Here is a 14833-nt window from a genome sequence, read left to right as displayed (position 1 = left end):
TTACGGTTCGATCGGTTATATCTTAAAAATTTTTAATCGATTTTGATGAAAAACCGATCCGAAACCGCCCCATGCACACCCCTAGTTCCATGATTATTGTTCTTTCTTCTTTGAAAAAGTGTGGGTGGGGGTTGCCCTTTAATATCATTTGATCTTCTTCTTTAGATAGCTAGTTAGATTCTTCTTTCCACTTCATTAGGCTTTTAGGCCATTCTTTTAGTACTCTTTGTATGTATGCCTTTGATTATTCTAGAAAAGTTTCTTTTTGAGAATAGTTTCTATAATAAAAAAACTTTAAACTTCCTTTTTATCATGATAATTAAGCATGAAATGCAAGATTAATTAATTTATAATTAAATTAATAAATTATAGTTAAAACTTAACGTAAGTTGGTTCTTAGTTATATTAATATATGATAAAACATACGCATATACATATATGAAATCTTATTTATAATATAAACACTTTAATAAGTCATTTGATCTCTTTAAATTTCATGTTCGATATAGTAAAGATACATATTCCTTTGTAATTTTTTCAATTAACATCTTGTGAATAATTTTTATCTTGATAAGAATTATATCATTAAGTTTGTTTAGTAAAATTATAAAAATACTTTTAAATGTGAATAAATAAACGAATTTTGAATTGAAAGTACTTTTGGTAAATTTACCGGACAAAATTAATTGTCTAATCTCTTATATGTACACAAATTATCTACAATGTGCCAATTGGAAAATGGAAAATCATGTGGAAAAAAATCGAAAACGTAAAAAGCGTAAGAGAAGTTTACCTAAAATTCTATATGAATAAAAGAAAAAAGAAACAACCCTCGTAAGATCTAATTTTGAACTCATTGAAGCCAATTACACATAAGATGCCTCTACGTTGGATATATTATTTATTCCATATTGTAATCCTCATTGGATGTGATCCTTTGCAAGTGGCTTTCTCCATATTGTAATCTTTCCCTTCTTGTAGTATTTTATTTTATATATATACATATATATATATTGCAAGGCCTTAACGTGAACCTTCTTCGTTTGTCTTGGTTTGATTTTGTGGACAACGTTTTCCTTGTATTAATCATAAAGTTTACGATAACCATGATGGAAAGCTACCAACAATAATTATTAATTTATTCAAAATTCATAGTTTGACTACTTGTCTTTTAATTCCTAATGCCGTACGAAAGTTGGTCAAAAATTATACAAAAGCATCATTCCAAAGGTCAAGCCCAAGCCAAACGAGAGCTTAGGATACTCCATCCAAAATAATTGCTCCCTCCTTTTTATTAAGAGAGAAAAAAAATTAAACCCATTTTTTTAATTAAGAGAGAGAGTATTAAATATAAAATATTATTTTTATTATTTTAATTAAATCTGAATGATTTGAATTCGATTATTTAAATAATTACTCTACTTAAACCGATATTAATAGCGTTAATTAAAAATTGCATAGAGATTAAACTTTGTCTAATATATACAAACAAAATATTAGTTTGTTTTACTGTAGGGAACAGATGAGTAATAACGTAAGATAATTATCGCCAAATCCTTCGATTAAGAGAGTTGGAGGAGATAAAATGGCCGTCTACTTCAAAGGGTACAACCCGTGAAAAGTTGGAAAACTATGTTAGCCATTGTTTAATCCGGAGCCCAAGCTTCAAACACGTGCATGGATTAATTTAATCGAATTATTTTTTATGTCATAATTTTAAATCATTCTACATTACTCATTAATTAGATCGAAAAGTGTACTATTCCTTAAGAACTTAACACAGTTGTCATTGTGTTTAACAATATTATATTCAAACGTCTGTAATTTTAATTAAATCAACTTTATGATTAGTTTTTTAGATGAAAGTTCAAAATTCAAATTTTCCTTTTTTTGTATAATTTTTTAATTTTGTGTAACTAAACAAAATCATATTTTGGTGTTGTTAATTCAAACAAATTTTTATAATTTACTAATAATAATGGAGTTTTTTTTTGTATAAACAAATCTATAACTAAACTAACCATACTTAGAAAACAAAAAAGAAATAGCATCTTAACATATGGAACTATATATTTCATCACTAACATTACTTTACAAATACTGACAGGAGGAAGGCAATGGGCCATTTTACGGTTATCTTTTATTTTTTAATTTTATTATTACATGTATAAAATTTAAGATATATAATATGATTATTTTTTAATCATTTTCATATAAAATCTCTATTAACTTATAAACTAACACAAATATAAAAACTTAACACTAAACAACATAGAAATAGTTAATACGCATTTACACCAGATCAACCACGATAAGCTCGAGGAGAAGTAGTCATGGAAGCATGTATAAGGATCAGCTATCCCCTCCAAAATAAATGAAATAAGCACTTAAAGGGGTTCTTATGACAAATCTCAAAAGTCAATAATCTTTCCATCCTTTGAATTAATTCTAATGATGATGATTTTGCATCTAGAACATGGGAAAGACTTGGCCATGAGTTGAAACTTTTAGCAGTAGAATTGGAATAACGCGTAATGCTAAAGGCTTTGACTTAACATTTGCTTAGTCTTCAATGATTTCAACTGAAAACGACGACGATGACACATTTGCTTACTCTTTCTTTATCTCCAACATGGATTAATAATAAGGCCAAGGGGATGAAGGAAAGAAATTAAGCAGGAAAAAACCCATTGAAAAAATCGAAGAAACAGCATATTCAGCACGGCATAAAATCCCAAGTTTGATGGATCTAACTCTAGGGAATTCGATTTAATTAAATTATATTGCTGAATCATATAAAAGTATATAATATATATATATGATATTAATTAGGTGGAATTCTTTATATGAATAGTAAAATTTGTATAGGAATTATGCTATTCTGATTGTGGTGGGATGATTCTGTCATGTTCCTTGTGTTTCTTATTGCTTGTGTTGGGGAACATTGCTTGAATGAGTTTTAAGAAGTTGTCCGATCCCATTGCAACTGAACAGGTTTGTTTTTGTCTCTAATACATACGCAGGCCAAGCGAAGAAGAAAATTTTATGTCTCGTATTATGTAGCCTTGTGCCATTGTCATTTTTTAAAATAATTTTTTATAAATCTTTCATTTAATGAAAATATCCCAAATGCTTCTCAAAAAAAATTTAAATTTAAAATTTTAATAAAATTATGTCATTAAATAATACGTTGAAGTTATTAGTAATTGACTTAATGTTTCCAATAATAAGTATGAGTATTCACAAAATTTTATGTCGATATATGTGGAATTTTTTAGTACTAAATAATTTCTCATTTGAGTTTTTTTTTATAAAAAAGTTAGTAAATATTTTTGATTATTTTGGGTTTTTTTTTTTGTTTCTCAAATTTTCCATCAAATCAAACCTTACAAACTCAAATGAGTGGTCTTGATTGAATCCAAGATTTTGAAGTATGAGAAAAGGAGATTTAAGAGGCGTGCCAAACATAACATGTGTTTTATGACCAAAAATTTTCTTGTTCACCAAACACACGAAAACATGTTTCTTAACACACTAGCTAACATTACCAAAATCTAATAAATTAATAATTGCTTTTTATTATGTTAGGTTTTCTTTGATTTTTGTTTGGAAATAAACTTTTTAATTTTTCAAAAAATTGTATACTCTTAATTGCTTGGATATCATATCATCTTAAAAATTAATGAAAATTTTATCAACTTAATTTTAAGAAAAATAAAATTTTTTAAAAATTTTAATATGACTTTTTTTTTTTGGGTTTTCTTTTCAGTACATGAATATGAAAATCTGTCTAATTTGCACCATATAAGTATAGCAGTTCCATTCCTTTTTTAAAGATTCAAACTTAAAATCTCTTGAAATTCAAAAGAAAATCTTAAATTTTAATTATTGGGATATTCTCGATAAACTTGCGTTATTTCAATTTTCATTTATGAGAATCATTTTTTAATATTGACAAACTTTCTAATATTAATCAAAATTGAGAGTAAGCTTTGTAATTGATTACACATGGTGTGTATATACATAAAAACTTTCTTTGTTTTTCCCATTCTTTAGGCCTCTCTAAAGACTGAATTTCAAGATTTAAAAGGATGGATGTAAACGAATCACAATTGCTTTGTCTTCTGTCAACTTTTCTAGCCACCTCCGAAGCTTTTTTCAAATCAATTTTCCAGACCTCTAAGCTCGTTTGTCTCCATCAAACTACCAGCATCCAAAGGCTATTACTAGCTCTTAAATAAACATGACCAACTTGTAACATTTATTAAAGGATTTTTTTCTTTTGAAATTTCTCATAAAATGACTAATCATCTTTTATTAAATTGTGAAGTATTTGAATTTAGACCATTTAAATTCTATGTGATCTTTGACTAAGATTAATTAAGCCGGTCTAAGACCGTACCGGACAATTAACATATAAATTATAGATCATATAAACTTAACTAATCTATGATAAAAAATGTGTTTATACTTTTTCAAAATTCATAAATCACTATTGGTGAGGGCTTACATAGATGAGATCAATTCAGTAATTTTTCTGTATTTTTGTAGAGTTGTGCTTGCCTCCTTGGGTTAGGCCAAAAGAAGGGTATAAGATTTTTCTTGAAGAAAATAAAAGGACAAAAGATTTCGTTGCATTTCATGCAGTGTATGATTACAAAGAGCAATTTTCATTCTTGGATAATCAATTATATATTTTTCTTTATTTCATTCATAAAAATACTTAAAATCTTGAGGGTATGCAACATGTGGCATAACATTAGCAGGTAGATCTTACATCAATGTATCTCAGAAAAGATATGCAATAATAAAAAAAAAAATTAAGGCACAAATATCAGATGACTGGAATTTGGCTAAGGGTATTCTTCTTATCATCATACAAATCTATACTTAAATATCATAGGCCCAATATATAAAAAAGGCGTCTCCGAAATTTAGGAAGAAGGGAAGTCCAATATTGTACTTAGCCCAAACTATGAGGCTTGCTCAATGGGACCAATCTACAAGACCTGTGTACGTGTATGGAAATTAAGAAAATTTATTGTACATATTCTTCGTATTATCAATGATTTATCAGATGATCTTGCCCAATTCAGTGTTTTAAAATCACAAGATTAGTTTTTTTTTTTGTAATTACTAAGTACTGAAAGTAAAAGTAATTTACTAATTACACGTTTTCACACGAGAAATTTGGTCAACCAAAGAACATTGACATGAGTTTTTGGGCATTGAGGATGCCGCATGTCACATTCTAAAATTAGAAGGAAGCCTCTATTAAAGCCCTGTCAACCATTGGGAAATTCCAATTTTAGTGATGAAGCTAGCTATATAACTAAATGAACAAAAAGTAAAACAAAATTAAACTCAAAAAATATATGAATAAACAGACAGACATGCAGATAGGTAAATAGATAGACAGACAAAGAGATTATGTATCGTTAACCTGTTACTATCCAAGATGAGTGTAGCTGTCCTTGATGGCAATACGGTGACAGGATTCGTTGAAGCAAAGGAAGCGTTTGGAAATTGTGTGGACGAGTACTTCAAGATGCTTGATTCCAATGGAGATGGAGGGATTTCACGTGACGAGCTCGCAGAAGGCCTAGGTAGGATTTTCACCGTGGAACTGGAATCCAAGACCGAAGAGAATATCGATCGATTTTACAGTACGATTTTCGAGAGGTTCGATGAGGATCGCGACGGGAGGATTGATCCCAACGAGTTTGAGTCCCTAATGAGGGAGATCATGCTCGCCATGGCTCGTGGGATCGGCGATTTGCCGGTTATTGTCGCTCTTGATCAGGATAGCTTGCTCATGATGGCTGTTAAGCATGAATTGGCTGGAACATGATGAGAGGATTGTGACAACAAATTAGTAGAGAAAGAGTATGTTTTAGGAGTTGTATACGTAATCATCATTCATCCGATATTGAAATGATTTTATTTTTAATTTAGAGTTTCAAATTCGAATCTCGAAAAATAAAATAAGATTTATAAAAAAGAGCAAAATTATGTTGATCAATTTATAAATTTAAAAAATATATATATAGAGAAAAGAGTAAAGGCAAAATGTTATGGATGAGTGATGGCTTTTAAACTCGTGAAAATTATATATCTTTCTTGATTGGTTGAGCATTGTTACATGATTTCAGGCACTTACCAATAACTAAATAATATACTTTGCACCACTTTATATGGCAGAACCTGTCCCAATGATCACAGTTGCAATTTGTTGCAGCAAATAATGAAGATTTTGTTAACCCAATTTCATGGGTTGATAAATTTACTTTTTTTCTATATCTGAAAGGTGTTACTTTTTGGGTTTGTGGGTTGTTTCAATTCAATATATGCATGGCTAGAAAAATGGGATTTGCTGGAGGAATGCTGAACAACATGCAATTCAAGCAACAACTTGGGGATGGGGAGGAAAGGAAAGTGCATTCACCAAATCATTGTTATATATTGCTTTGATTTTTTGTCCACATTCATTTCAGCAAGCAGACATCCCTAGATACAAGAACAATAAGCCTAAGAGATCTTGCTCAACCACATAACATATATTTTTATGTCTAATTTCTCAAGAAATGAAGACAAAAGTACATTAGTCATGGTAAGAGATCACTTATCTACCAATTAAATTATGTTCATACCTTTGATTCCAAATGTTGTGTACATTGCACTTTTCATTGAAAATTCATCCTACTCCATACATCTATTATTGATTGAAATCAATATATAATCTAACCAAATAAATAATTTAAATCATTCGAGTAATAAATATTAAAATTTATCTTATTGACGCATAATGTCAATCTTTACGTCTTTGTTGAATGCTTTTGAATTTAAATCATTTTAATACATCCATTTCTCAATAAATATGTATGACAATGATGGATTGATTACAACTTAAACTTTTTGAGCAATAAATTATGTTTTCTTTAATGTTTAGTCTCACATTAAGAGGTTTATGGATCAAATAAAGCGTTCATACTCATGATTATAAATAACAGCTTTACAGCCTTTCTTTTTTCCTTTCTATCAGAATTAATCTCAGAAAATCTTGAACATGTATGGTAATGATGGATGGTCTGTAATAAGATAAGAGTACATATGATATTTGAAACAGGAAAGACAGCATAGCAATTCCAAGTTTGCAGAAAAAAGGCATTTGCACTTGCCATACTCATGGCCTGACATTCAGATTTGGCAAAGACTGAAACCTGATAGATTTACTGCTCCTATGTTCTGGCTTTGAATGTATATGGTAAAAATGGAAAATTGAACATTTAGGTTGGGACCATCCTTTTTTTGACTGTGGTAAATCTTTTGTTCTTTAATCAATAAAGAGATAAACAATACCAGAAGACAATGATGGTTGTTGATGCCTCCAATGGGCCATTTTTATAAAGAAAGAATAGACAAATCAAAGCCAGCCAAAGTTTCAGACAGAGAACAATTGTATAAAATGAAAAAAAAAAAAGTCATTAGACTATGATGACTCAGAAGATTAGAAAAAAAAAGAAATTAATAAAAAAAGAAAATTATCATATGCTAATTGAAAAATGTACCAAAAACTTTCCTAATGATGTTTGTAACTTTTTTTGTTATGTTAAAGAGTTAGGTTTTATAGTTCTTCGAAAGTATATGGTGGAAATAAATTAATGCATCAAAATTAAATATATATTGGGTTTTTGGATATTAGTGAGAGCTGAAGAAACTCAAAGCCTAGAGTTTCTTATTAAATTATTTGCTAGAACAACAACTCACATGTTGGTTGTTACTATGCTATCCATCAAACTATTAAGAAAGGGTTTCTCTTTTTTATTTTTTGTTTTCTTTATTGTTAAATAATAGTAAATGAGAAATGAAGCAAATGGCAAGGGTTGAAAACATGTTTCATTTAAAGTTGGCTAGACTTTATATTAAACTGAAGAAATTGTTCATACATCTGCTATAGTTTGTCATTGCAAATGATTCCCACCCATGGTTATCCAACAACAAATGAAGACTCCTCCCAAAAAGTTCAAATACTTCAAACCAACTTTGGATGACTGAAGAAGCGTGTATCAAAACCCTACAAAAGTGGTTGAGTCTCTCTCTCTCTCTCTCTCTCTCTCTCTCTCCCTCCTTTTCCCAAGGCCCCATGATCTCTTCCTGGACCTCTTCCCCCCTTTGAGATGGCAAGAAAGTAAAAGAAGAGAAAGGAAAGTATAATAATAAAAAAGCCTAGAAACTTTTAAAGTAAGGGAAAAAAAATCAAAGTCACCTCTAAATTGTGACTGGCTTGGATAGACGTAGTAGTACTCAGTGCAAACCAGCTAATGAGAGAGAGAGAGAGGTTGAGAAAGAGATATAAAGAGAGCCCTGTCTTAGGCGCAAATCAAGGAGGGCAACCATGGACTGTACAACTGCTCCTGATGATTGTGGTGATGGAAGCTCTTGCGTTTAAATCATTCAAATATTCAAAGCTTATTCCCCCACCCCCACACCTCTTCAAAAGCTTTACTTTGCTCCCAAAACTTGAAAGAGCTTGATTACCCTTCAGCTTAACAAGCCCTTATACAAAGCTTCCAGGGACATTGAATATTCACTCCCATCTCATCACGATCACCTCCTCTCTCATTTTTCTCTCTCTGTCTTTTTCTCTCTTTCGATGGTTTGCTAAAGAGCAGAAACCATGATTCCAGCATGCTTCAGCCACCCTAACACACTATCAAGCAGCTCTCAATTGCCTCAAAACCTCATCACCTGCATTTATCAAACCCAACTATGCAACTCTCCCACATATCTCACGCTTACATGGTCCAAAACCCTCTTCTCCCATTCCTTAACAATCTATGCTGCTGACTCCTTCTCCATCACCATTTCCCTCTACCCGTCGACCTTCTCCTTCTTCAGAAACCGACCAGGCTCCAAATCCATCTATTTAACCCACCATCATTACCAAAGAATCAAGCTATACTGGGACTTTACCAGGGCTGACTTTGCTGAAAACTCGGCTGAGCCAGAGTCTTGCTTCTACATTGCCATTTCATGCAATGCCAGGCTAGAATTCTTTCTTGGCGATCTCCAGGAAGAATTGAAAAGGCGTTCTGGACTGGTCATGGCTCGCCAAGTACTCCCCGAGCCAACACTCTTGTCCAGGAGGGAACATGTCTTTGGCCGCAGGAGTTACATTTCAAGAGCTAAGTTCTTGGGGTCCAAACATGAAATAGGCATAGAATGTAGCGGTGGTGTTCTCAAGGTAAAAGTTGATGGCGAAACAAGCCTTGTTATAAAAAGATTGGCCTGGAAATTTAGAGGGAATGAAAGAATCTATGTCAATGGAATTGAAGTGGAATTCTTTTGGGATGTGTTCAATTGGGTCAGTAGCGACAACAATAGTAACACCAATGGTCATGGTGTGTTTATTTTCCAAGTTGGTGATGGTGGTGTGTGGCCTGAAATGGTAGGGCCAGAGAAGAGGTTGATGAGGAAGAGCTTGTCATCGGTGGCAGGGTCGGCACCGAAGATGCCATCGACGACATTGTCACCGTCTCCGTCGTGCTCAAGTGTGCTGCAATGGGCGGAGGAGAGCAGTGATGGTGGGAGAAGTTCATGCTCTTCATCTACTAGGTCATATGGGAGCAATGGAGGATTCTCTTTGTTGTTGTATGCTTGGAATAAGGATTGAATTGAACACTAATTTTAATTTCAATGCAAAATGTTATGTTAAATTGTGAAAATTGATTGATTTTTAATTATGTGAGAAAGTGTTTGAATTTGAAGATTACATATTTTCAATGATTTGTGATGTATAATATAATAATAAATGAACATATTCTTTATGTCGTAAATTCAATTCATTTCTTCCAACTATATATAACTTTAATTTTTCCATAACGAGTTGACTATATATAATTATTTTTTTTTCTTTTACGAATTAGAACGACAAAATATTGATTATACATACATTTATCAACTATTAATTTCTTGCATATTCTTTTTGCATTTTTTTCTTGAAAAATGAAGTTAATTTCATTTACATTACTTAACCCTCATATTGATTTCCAAGTTATATAAAATTAAAATGAAGGTTTTTGGGACTTAAAAAAGAAAAAAGAAAATGCATCCAAGCAAGTAATTCTAAATACGTTTTAAACAAGAAAATGAAAGGAAAATAGGGCATGGAATCAACCTTTTGCATTAGAACTGCCCATCAAGGTGGATCCTGGCTAGTGTTAACCACCAGATCTGATATTAACATTCTACCAAATAAACATCATTTTATAACATAACATTACATCATTTCACAAAAAAATCAATCAAGCATATTACAATTATTCGATTTCAACTTTCACATAATAACAGGTTTTCAAAAAAATAAAACTCTGACACAATACTAAATATTATTTCATGTTGTTCGTTTTTGTTTGATGATTTTTTTTAAATAAATTCGATTTTGATTATTCTAAAAAAAATATTATATAAAATTAAATTTTCGTAAAATATGTTTTGAAAAGTTTTAACTTCAAAATTTTTGAATCTTAGTTTTAAAAATTCCATAATTTTATGATTTTGTCAATTATTTAGCAACATTTTTTAATCCTATGTTGAAGTTACATTGAACAATCATTATAACTGAGGGATTATTCCTAGACTTTTTTTTGTTCTTCAAAAACCCAACTCTTGCAAAAATCGAGTTCCAACCCCCCTTAACCACAAAGGCACTCAGGCACAACACAAAGCAAAAGCAAATATGCAGAGGCGCATGCATGCTCCACCAGCACCACCTAGGATTCTCGAATAAACTATCACATCAAATCCCATACCACAACCTGAAAATCCTTCTAGGCTAGTAGCTAATGTACTAGTAATTATCTACCATCCTTTTTTTCTGCAGAAAGTGTGGACTCTTGCCTCTACTTTACAAGCCAAAGATAGGTATACATATAGATTATAGACAGTTCACTCAATTGTTGCTGTTGATGGAAGATGTCAACACCATCATCATTACAGATTCACAGTGCTATGCTCCTGCCAATCATAGCTAAACTTTCTTTATTCTCTTTTCGGTATTCTTTCTTCTTCTCCTTTTGTCTAACTAATGGGATTGACATCGCCCTTGTCTAAGCATGATTAAACTACAAAGTTTTGGTGTGTCCCAAAGGTGTTACTGCTGGTAATGAATGCACCCCAAAACATAAATTGTTTAGCAAATCAAAGGGCAAGTTTGACATGTTTCTTGAGGTAAACAGGGATGAGAGCAACACAGGGGGATGATCAGCAGACTCTTGCCTTTGTTCTCTCTACTATTTCTCGTAGTTTCTCCTACACCTTGTTTTGTTCTTTTTATTTAAGTTCGGATGATCAAAATGTACAAAATGAAAGCATTGTTTTCTGTCTCGTGGATGAAAGGTACATTTGCCATGTATAAAACGTTGAAGCAAATTTGCCTACTTCTTTTTGGAAGTGGATGGCGTGAGTAAGATGAAAAATCTAATTTGATAAGTTGTGCAGCAATCACTTTTATAAGAATTTTAAAATTCTCCTTCCTGTTTAATGTGCGTAACATAGAATCGAAGAAATGGGCATGACACTGATGTGTTAGCAAAAACAGGGGGAGCTTTTGTGCCAATCTAGCAGATGATGTTGTGATTCAGGATTTTCTCCCTACTTGTATTAATCTTATGCAAACCCTCCAACGGCAGTGCCTGTTTAATTTATCCATGTTCCTTCTAGCTAACAAATAGAAGTAAAAGGAAAAGAAGGTTTCATATATAAAGTCGAATATACGATGCCAATTTTCTCTTTAATTTAGATAATTTTAAATTAATTTTTTTTATTTGAATTAGTTGAATCGGTAGTATTTTGAATTCAAATTATATCTTAAATAAAATATTTTATGTTTATTTTATTAATTTTTAAATTTAAATCTTTGATTCGTTTATAATAATCTATAATAAAAAAAATAAGGTGACAATTTGATAAATTATAATTAAATGATGGTAATAATATGCCTTTGCCATTGACTTCCTTGTTTTATATGAAATTCAATTGCCTTATTCTTTTAACAGCCACTTAATTTCAACTCCTCTATCTCCCCCTGCGCTCACTTCACTGGCTGCTTACTCCCCTACGTCCGCACCATGGCCGATACCGCCGGAGCCGCAGCCACAGCCACAGCCACCGCACCTCGCCCCCTCAAGATCATAGCGGGAGCAGACTCCTTCGGCGCGGAGCTGAAAGACGTGATGGTATCCCACCTCCGATCCCTCAGCATCGAAGTTGAAGACCTCGGTACCACCTCCTATTACAACGTAGGCGCCGAAGTCGGCCGGCGGGTCTCCTCCTGTGCCACCGCCTCGCCCGATGTCCAAACCCGTGGCCTCCTTGCTTGCGGAACGGGCGTCGGAGTCGGGATATTCGCCAACAAATTCCCCGGCGTATTCGCCACCACGTGTCTCACTCCCGACGAAGCTCGCAACAACCGCTCCATCAATAACTGCAACGTTTTAGCTCTATCCGGCATGTCAACTTCTAAAGATACCGCTAAGGAAATCGTCGATACGTGGCTCAACACTCCTTTTAAATCGCCGTGTCCGGCGTCTGGGTCTCAGCCTTGGCCGGAGGAAATCTCGAAATTTTTCGATGAATCGATGACTGAAATGCCCAAAATTGGTACTTCTGAAAAAACCGAAGCTGAATCTTGTGCTATTTGTTGTTTGGTTAAGAATAGAGAATTGAATCCAATCGATATAATCCCTGGTGGGTCAATGAAGATTTTGAGAGAAAGTCCCACATCGGCTATTGTTAGATTCAAGGCCGGGAGTGTTGAGCCGGCTCATCACCATACTTTTGGGCATTGTTTGGTGGTGATGGAAGGGAAAAAAAGTGTGTGGAATTTAACTAAAGAGGAAAGATATGATTTGAGTGTTGGGGATTATTTTTTTACTCCAGCTGGGGATGTTCATAGAGTGAAATACTATGAAGATACTCAGTTTTTCATCAAATGGGATGGGAAGTGGGATATGTTCTTTGATGAGGATCTAGACACTGCTAAAATTGCTATTGAGAAGGAACTGGCTAAAGGGTCTGCTTGAAGAATAAAGTCTCCTTGTGATCTTTGACCGATGGATGGATCTTGGATGCAATCTATGTCTTGTGTTTTCTAGTATTTGATGCTGAGGGTTTATCATTTATGTAAAAGGAGTAGCTTTTGTTGTTGTATGATAACTGAGCTTGTGTTTGAATAATAAAAGTTGATGGTTTTATGTATCAAGATTGCCACTTTTGTTTCAAGTTACTACTATTACTTGATGTTTTATGATGTTAGTTCTGCATTGGATGATAATTATACTGTTTTGGTTGTTAAATTGTTATGTGTTGGTTCTCTGTTTTATGTTTGGAAATGGCAAAAAAAGATTGGTGATCAAGCTAGGAAGGTCTTAGAGTGGTCCATTGGTTTGAAAGTTGGCTTGTGTAGGATAAAGGTGTTTTTGAAACCAAGTCAATGACCCTTGCAATGTTAAAATGTTGATCCACACTGAATTTCCCTGCTTCTAAAAGAACAAATTGAATTTGCTAGATCTTTCTGTGATGCGGATGCAAACTGTGGAATCTAGAACTAGAACTATAGTTTTGTATTTACTTGTTCTTTATTGCTACTGGGTCGGGGTTGCTTGCTTCCTGGTGCCGGTTGCATCTTAATATCCATCTGTCAACTATCGGCTATGATTTGATATTGTGAATGAACTACTTTCTCTAGAAAGGGATTGGAGGCAGGGGTCGCGGGCTGTGCCACAAAGATCCAATGTATGAATTACAGGTATCTTGAAAAAAGTAAAGGGTGCATTGTTAAAGAGAAGATATAGTGGATAAATGGAAAATGCTTTATATTTTTTTCATTTTCTTATAACTTAAATGTTAAACATGTTGAACAAGCATATTCCAGCCTCGTCGGCCACCTAGTATCAGCCATTTGAGGTTGTTCACGTATTACTATACAAATGAACTATTATACTAGACTTAACTCATCAGGAACACTTGAACTTTCCATCTGTTCCGGAGATCCAACTGCAGCAAGCTTCTTCCGCAGTGCCACTAAGTCTTCCCCGGCATTACATATGTAGGCTGACGCTTGTCTGCCGGACAAAGTTGCTCCTTCCATACTATCTATATAGTCCTGTATGCGGTCAATCGAAAATTTATACCAATCCCATTTTTTCTTCAGTTACAAGGTTTAAATTACTGTCAGCTATGGTCTTGGGAGTTAATACAAAACTAATCAGGGTCTTCATTTTAAGGTAACCTCCCACACCCAACCAAGAAGTTTTTGTTTTACTGGAATGAGCTGATGCTTAACCTTTATCAATCAAACATGTAATTAAATCAAGGTTTACTAACATGGGCCTCATATATGTATCTAGGAGGCTATGATTATCAACAAACAGTCTTTAGATAGTCCCAATTATTTTTATTTTCTTGTTTCCTCCATATTGGCTTCTTATTATACTTATTTCATTTTATTAGAAAAAAAAAATCATTCAATTTGAAGAAACAACCTCCCTTCCTAGCAATGCAGGAACCTCAGACACTCGGCCGCTCTCTTTTCCACACGTCGGCGGAGGGAAGGGATGCAATCAGTGTTGAATAACCAAGCATTTCTAAGATGGAATAAGAAAGGTAGAAGTTACCTGCTTGGTATAAGATCCAGCAAGGAAGAAGTTCTTTATGGGTGTCTTCTGATCAGGTCTGAATGGATCTTTACCAGGTCCTTCACGATATAGAGATTGCCCAATTTTGACAACAGATGACCAAATAACTTCTAAACCTTGGGATGATGGAAATAAAG

General features: G+C 33.3%; 4 protein-coding genes across 4 annotated transcripts in view; 3 read left to right on the top strand and 1 right to left on the bottom strand.

Annotated features, from left to right (window-relative positions):
• The first annotated feature begins 5375 nt into the window (after nucleotides 1-5375).
• LOC110415809 (Calcium-binding EF hand family protein) lies at nucleotides 5376-5964 on the top strand. The gene has a single exon (XM_021427540.1). It carries the CDS (start codon nucleotides 5459-5461, stop codon nucleotides 5849-5851), a length of 393 nt encoding a protein of 130 aa, XP_021283215.1. The 5' UTR covers nucleotides 5376-5458; the 3' UTR covers nucleotides 5852-5964.
• A 2166-nt stretch (nucleotides 5965-8130) lies between these two features.
• LOC110415527 (uncharacterized) lies at nucleotides 8131-9827 on the top strand. Its single transcript, XM_021427201.2, has one exon. The coding sequence runs from the start codon at nucleotides 8678-8680 to the stop codon at nucleotides 9671-9673; it is 996 nt and encodes a 331-aa protein (XP_021282876.1). The 5' UTR covers nucleotides 8131-8677; the 3' UTR covers nucleotides 9674-9827.
• Nucleotides 9828-12037: 2210 nt separating this feature from the next.
• Nucleotides 12038-13257, top strand: DRT102 (DNA-damage-repair/toleration protein DRT102). Its single transcript, XM_021426964.2, has one exon. The coding sequence runs from the start codon at nucleotides 12129-12131 to the stop codon at nucleotides 13080-13082; it is 954 nt and encodes a 317-aa protein (XP_021282639.1). The 5' UTR covers nucleotides 12038-12128; the 3' UTR covers nucleotides 13083-13257.
• A 600-nt stretch (nucleotides 13258-13857) lies between these two features.
• Nucleotides 13858-14833, bottom strand: part of LOC110415779 (zeta-carotene desaturase, chloroplastic/chromoplastic) — a 6220-nt gene continuing 5244 nt past the window's right edge. The window contains 3 exon segments of the mRNA XM_089783284.1: nucleotides 13858-14001; nucleotides 14003-14164; nucleotides 14676-14833. The exon segment at nucleotides 14676-14833 is cut by the window's right edge and continues 5 nt beyond it. Coding sequence (XP_089639410.1) covers nucleotides 13981-14001; nucleotides 14003-14164; nucleotides 14676-14833 — 341 coding nt within the window. The 3' untranslated portion in view covers nucleotides 13858-13980.

This window comes from Theobroma umbraticum, unplaced genomic scaffold (assembly GCF_002168275.2).
Source record: "Theobroma umbraticum cultivar Fairchild unplaced genomic scaffold, ASM216827v3 scaffold_147.0, whole genome shotgun sequence".
In the NCBI taxonomy this organism is placed as follows: domain Eukaryota; kingdom Viridiplantae; phylum Streptophyta; class Magnoliopsida; order Malvales; family Malvaceae; genus Theobroma; species Theobroma umbraticum.
Note: the sequence above shows the minus strand (reverse complement) of the source record. Positions and strands in the feature narration are given on the sequence as shown.